We start from the raw sequence: 6,492 nt of genomic DNA on the forward strand, positions 1-6,492 counted from the left end.
TTACACTATAATATCACTCTCATACAAACACATATTACACTATAATATCACTCTTATACAAACACATGTTACACTATAATATCACTCTTATACAAACACATGTTACACTATAATATCACTCTAATACAAACACAAGTTACACTATAATATCACTCTAATACAAACACATGTTACACTATAATATCACTCTAATACAAACACATGTTACACTATAATATCACTCTTATACAAACACATGTTACACTATAATATCACTCTTATACAAACACATGTTACACTATAATATCACTCTTATACAAACACATGTTACACTATAATATCACTCTAATACAAACACATGTTACACTATAATATCACTCTTATACAAACACATGTTACACTATAATATCACTCTTATATAAACACATGTTACACTATAATATCACTTTAATACAAACACATGTTACACTATAATATCACTCTAATACAAACACATGTTACACTATAATATCACTCTTATACAAACACATGTTACACTATAATATCACTCTCATATAAACACATGTTACACTATATATAATCTCACTCTAATACAAACACATATTACACTATATATAATATCACTCTCACTCTAAATACAGATCATCTCGTACACTTACATGTGAGGGGATGTAGATATCATAGGGGTTTCCAGAGTCCACGTCTATGACATGGAAGCCCACGCTAGAGCCGTATATGACCTTTAACCTCTGACCTTCCTCCACCGTCAGGTCAACCAGCTGGGGGCGGTGCTGCAGCTCAGTGAACGACTGGATGAGGAAGAGAGAAAGAGAGAGGAGGAGAGAGAGAGGTGGAGGAGGAGAGAGAGAGAGGTGGAGGAGGAGAGAGAGAGGTGGAGGAGGAGAGAGAAAGAGAGACAGCGAGACAGAGAGAGAGGTGGAGGAGGAGAGAGAGAGGTGGAGGAGGAGAGAGAGAGGAGAGAGAAAGAGAGGCAGAGAGAGAGGTAGAGGAGAGATAAAGAGAGAGGAGGAGAGAGAGAGAGGTGGATGAGGAGAGAGAGAGGTGGAGGAGGAGAGAGAGAGGTGGAGGAGGAGAGAGAGAGGTGGAGGAGGAGAGAGAAAGAGAGAGCGAGAGAGAGGAGAGAGAGAGGATAGAGAAAGAGAGGCAGAGAGAGAGGTAGAGGAGGAGAGAGAAAGAGAGAGCGAGAGAGAGGAGAGAGAGAGAGGATAGAGAAAGAGAGGCAGAGAGAGAGGTAGAGGAGGAGAGAGAAAGAGAGAGTGAGAGAGAGGAGAGAGAGAGAGGATAGAGAAAGAGAGGCAGAGAGAGAGGTAGAGGAGAGATAAAGAGAGACAGGGAGACAGAGAGAGAGGTGGAGGAGGAGAGAGACAGGGAGACATAGAGAGAGGAGAGAAAGATAGACAGAGATAGAGGAGAGAGAAAGAGAGACAGTGAGACAGAGAGAGGTAGAGAAGGAGAGAGAAAGAGAGACAGCGAGACAGATAGAGAGGTGGAGGAGGAGAGAGAAAGAGAGACAGGGAGACAGAGAGAGGTGGAGGAGGAGAGAGAAATAGAGACAGAAAGACAGGGAGAGGTAGAGGAGGAGAGAGAAAGAGAGACAGAGAGAGGTAGAGGAGGAGAGAGAAAGAGAGTCAGAGAGACAGAGAGAGGTAGAGGAGGAGAGAGAAAGAGAGACCGAGAGACAGAGAGAGAGGTGGAGGAGGAGAGAGAAATAGAGACAGAGAGAGAGGTGGAGGAGGAGAGAGAAAGAGAGACAGGGAGACAGAGAGAGGTAGAGGAGGAGAGGGAAAGAGAGACAAGGAAACAGAGAGAGGTAGAGGAGGAGAGAGAAAGAGAGACAGGGAGAGAGGTAGAGGAGGAGAGAGAGAAAGAGAGACAGGGAGACAGAGAGAGAGGTAGAGGAGGAGAGGGAAAGAGAGACAGGGAGACAGAGAGGTGGAGGAGGACAGAGTTGATAATTTGATAGATGAGGACTTCTGTTATTCACTGAGTGAGTGAGTAAATGGTGCTTTAAACCCCCCCCCCCCCTCACCTTTTACCCACTCACTCACACATTCACACACCTACGGCAGAGGCAACCATGCAAGGTGCCAAGGGGGCTATGGGGGTTAAGTGGCTTGCTCAAGGACAATTCGACATGCTGCCCGGGAGGAGTGGGAATGGAACCAGGGACCTCCGTATTACCAGATTACTGCTCTACCTCCCGAGCCACTGCAGTGAGTGAGTGAGTGAGTGAGTGAGTGAGTGAGTGAGTGAGTGAGTGAGTGAGTGAGGTAGGGTTGTCAAGATGGGGTTCATTGGGTTCTGAACTCTGACATCATGTCATGCAATTGTTGTGGAATTATTGTCAGGTTCTTCAGCTGAAGGAATAGACCTCCATTTATTTTGCAGTCTACGCTAAATCCAGGAGTCAAGAGGGAGACAGCCCTGTTTTTTTTCACAATCAAATACAAATTTTCACAATTGAATTTATGTTTCTTTTTACAATTCGATTATCAATTAAACTATAGAATATTCGTCGACAGCCCGAGTAAGTGTGAGTGTGAGTGTCTGTGTGTGTGTGTGTGTGTGTGTGTGTGTGTGTGTGTGTGTGTGTGTGTGTGTGTGTGTGTGTGTGTGTGTGTGTGTGTGTGTGTGTGTGTGTGTATGTATGTATGTATGTATGTATGTATGTATGTATGTATGTATGTATGTATGTATGTGTCCGTACTGTATGTACACATCTGTGAACTTTGCACATGTGTGTGTATGTAGTCCATGTACGTGCACGTGTGCTCTGGGCCTCTGTGTAGTGTGTGTGTGTGTACGTGCACGTGTGCTCTGGGCCTCTGTGTAGTGTGTGTGTGTGTACGTGCACGTGTGCTCTGGGCCTCTGTGTAGTGTGTGTGTGTGTACGTGCACGTGTGCTCTGGGCCTCTGTGTAGTATGTGTGTCTGTGCACGTGTGCTCTGGGCCTCTGTGTAGTGTGTGTGTCTGTGCACGTGTGCTCTGGGCCTCTGTGTAGTATGTGTGTCTGTGCACGTGTGCTCTGGGCCTCTGTGTAGTGTGTGTGTGTGTGTGTGTATGTGTGTCTGTGCACGTGTGCTCTGGGCCTCTGTGTAGTATGTGTGTATATATGTGCACGTGTGCCCGGGGGCCTCTGTGTGTGTGTGTGTGTGTGTGTGTGTGTGTGTGTGTGTGTGTGTGTGTGTGTGTGTGTGTGTGTGTGTGTGTGTGTGTGTGTGTGTGTGTGTGTGTGTGTGTGTCCTACCTTGAAGGCCATGAACTTGTGGTAGGGTTTGGGAGCCCAGGCATAAATCTCCACAGAGTTCTTCAGAGCGATCACCAGGAACTTGATCCTCTCGTATTTCACTGAAAGAGTAAAAAAAAAAAAAAAAAAAAAAACGAGTTAACCCTTTCACTGCCACACGACAGCCGGTTGACCCTTTCACTGTGACAATACAGAAGGTTAGCCCTTTACTATCACACACAACCAATGATGGAGCATCGCCGTCGGTTGTGTGATAGTAAAGGGTTAACCTTCTGTCGTGTGGCAGTGGAAGGGTTAAGAGACGACCGGCTGGAGGTATCTCCACGCCGCCAGGCTGTGTGATGCTCCTCGTAGCTCGCCAACTAAAGGGCCGTAGTGGAGGACATGGGCCATGTAGGATGACAGCAGACCAGGGACATGACTCCTGGGACATTTCCCCAATCGGCCTGATGGAGGCGCTATAATTAAAGGTTCAAAGCTTTCAAAGGTCATAACTCCTATGCCGTTTAGTCAGATTTAGACTACACTTGGTAAAGACATCCATCTACCCACACTCTACAAATTTGCCTCAACAAACAAATGTTCTCCTCCTAAACACAAGTTCTGACTGCTACCACATTTTCTGTGGATCATTACTGGAACAGGATGATCAAAATTCGTATATGGTTTGTTGATATAAAATGGTAAATGGTGCATTTATATAGCAGCTTTTATCCAAAGCGCTTTACAATTTTGTTCCTCGCCCATTCACTCACACATTCACATACCGACGGCGGAGGCGACCATGCAAGGTGCCAACCTGCACATCGGGAGCAGTTAGGGGTTAAGTGTCTTGCTCAAGGACACTTCGACACGCTGCCTGGAAGGAGCGGGAATCGGACCGGGAACCTTCCGATTACCAGACCACCGCTCTACCTCCTGAGCCACTGTCGGCCTAATGGCGTGTTGAAGATATTGACCAATACACTTCAAAAGGGCGTGGCTCAGCACATAAATAGACCAAAGTCGACAACCGATATCTTCAGTACCTGAAACAAACCCTGAATACTTCAAAACAACCACTAGGGGGATGAAAATCCCTACATAACACAAATGATAAAATAAAAGGGGTTCGAGCCCAGCTCTCGGCGTTGCTACCGGCTGGCCGGTCGTTCATACTAACACAATTGGCAAGTGTTAGAGGGTGGGAAAGCCGGTGGGTGGGGATTGGACGTTGTGGACAGCGACTCCTACAGGTCGGTTTGGTGACGCCGGTGCGGCGGAAGCAGGAAGTAGCGGGGGCAGCGTGAGCCTCCCACGAGTTACTCCTCGCCACTGAGAGTTCGAGCTGCTGCGGTGAAAAGATGCGACAGGCTGCCTCCTCGTGTACCGGAGGGGACACGTGATGCAAGGCTTCTGTCCTCACTACAGCCGACCTGTGGGAGGCATAGTCTAGCAACGTTCAAGACAGGGGAGGGAAGAATTGGGTAAAATACGAAATTGGGATGGGAGAAAAATAGAAAATGGGGAGAAAAAGTGGATCAAAAAAGAAAAAAAGTTACTGGTTGTTACTGACATGGTTTAGGCTGCGATATGTAGGAACAAGACAATAACTACAATGAAGTAGGACCATTGTATTGCTTTTAGACAACGTCTCTACTGTCATCTCAGACGGTAAACAATCTTTTCATCTTTTCTTTTCATCTTTAATCTCCCGGTTCTCCGCCATGCCGTCAACATCCTCATTAACTCCCTTCTAACATCCGTCAGACGTTGCGAGAGACGGTTCCTTCTCGACCTGTCAATGTTTATCCCAATGTTTTCGCTGGCGGTGCAATTATTGAAAGATGAATCAGCGGCGGTGGTGGAGCGCGTCTGAAAAGCCTGAGTTGACTTGTCGCTACTCTGTGGTGGAGAACGTGTTTGCGGTAAAAAATTCACATTGAATCTAGTGAATTAAATGTAAACAAGGTGGGGTGATCCCATTCGTATGGGGGGGGGGGGGGGGCGCGACAGTGGCCCAGAAGGTAGAGCGGTCATCCGGTAATCGTAAAGGTTCCTGGTTCGATTCCAGCTCCTCCTTCAGCAAGACACTTAACCTGACCCTGACGCGTCGATTTGAAAGGCAACCGGTTCATGCTTCCGCATTCGCGTTTTGCGCTCTGATTGGCCACTGCTGTTTCTGGTCGCACCAATCGTGTGACAGCAAGTTCTTTCGCCGGTTAAGCTCAGGCACTCTTTCGAAGTTGGTTAAGGTTAGAGTTTGTGTTAGAGCATGGCGATAGAACGCCAGCCCTGATTCCAAACTCTAACCTTAACCAACTTCGAAAGAGTCGCCTAAGCTTAACCAGTGATAACTAGGCGTTAGGTAGTTTGCTGCTGGTCGAGGCGGAAATGGGCGCGTCACGCGATTGGGCGCACATGTCACATGACCAGAAACGTCAGTGGCCAATCAGATTCGCAAAACGCATGAACCGGTTGCCTTTCGAATAGACGCAACACTGACTGGTACCTTGCATGGTCGCCTCCGTGGTGTGTGAATGTCTGTAGTGAATTGGTGAATGTGAGGCAATGGATTAAAGTGCGGAATAAATGCAGTTAATTTACCATTCAAACTGTATTGTGGTTATAAGTGTAGCAGAGCAGCCCTGCCTGAAGCCTAGTAAGCCTAATATCTCTCTTGGCCTGAAGCCTAGTAAGCCTAATATCTCTCTTGGTCTGAAGCCTAGTAAGCCTAATATCTCTCTTGGTCTGAAGCCTAGTAAGCCTAATATCTCCCTTGGTCTGAAGCCTAGTAAGCCTAATATCTCTCTTGGCCTGAAGCCTAGTAAGCCTAATATCTCTCTTGGTCTGAAGCCTAGTAAGCCTAATATCCCCCTTGGCCTGAAGCCTAGTAAGCCTAATATCTCTCTTGGCCTGAAGCCTAGTAAGCCTAATATCTCTCTTGGCCTGAAGCCTAGTAAGCCTAATATCTCTCTTGGCCTGAAGCCTAGTAAGCCTAATATCCCTCTTGGCCGGGGGGGGGTAACGTTACACTGGTACAGAAAACACACACACACACACACACACACACACACACACACACACACACACACACACACACACACACACACACACACACACACACACACACACACACACACACACACACACACACACACACACACACACACACACACACACACACACACACACACACACACACACACACACACACACACACACACACACACACACACACACACTGTATATCCTGGTAGAGAAAC

At 46.9% G+C, this 6,492-nt stretch overlaps 1 protein-coding gene across 1 annotated transcript in view; it reads left to right on the forward strand.

Moving 5' to 3' along the window:
- Positions 1–4,844: 4,844 nt before the first annotated feature.
- The window catches only part of LOC311223728 (phospholipase D1-like), a gene marked incomplete at both ends in the record, with an annotated part of 40,449 nt that continues 38,801 nt past the window's right edge, over positions 4,845–6,492 (forward strand). The window contains 1 exon segment of the mRNA XM_084308500.1: positions 4,845–4,849. Coding sequence (XP_084164626.1) covers positions 4,845–4,849 — 5 coding nt within the window.

This window comes from Notolepis coatsorum, assembly GCF_963971535.1.
Source record: "Notolepis coatsorum genome assembly, chromosome: 2".
NCBI classification, from domain to species: Eukaryota; Metazoa; Chordata; class Actinopteri; order Aulopiformes; family Paralepididae; genus Notolepis; species Notolepis coatsorum.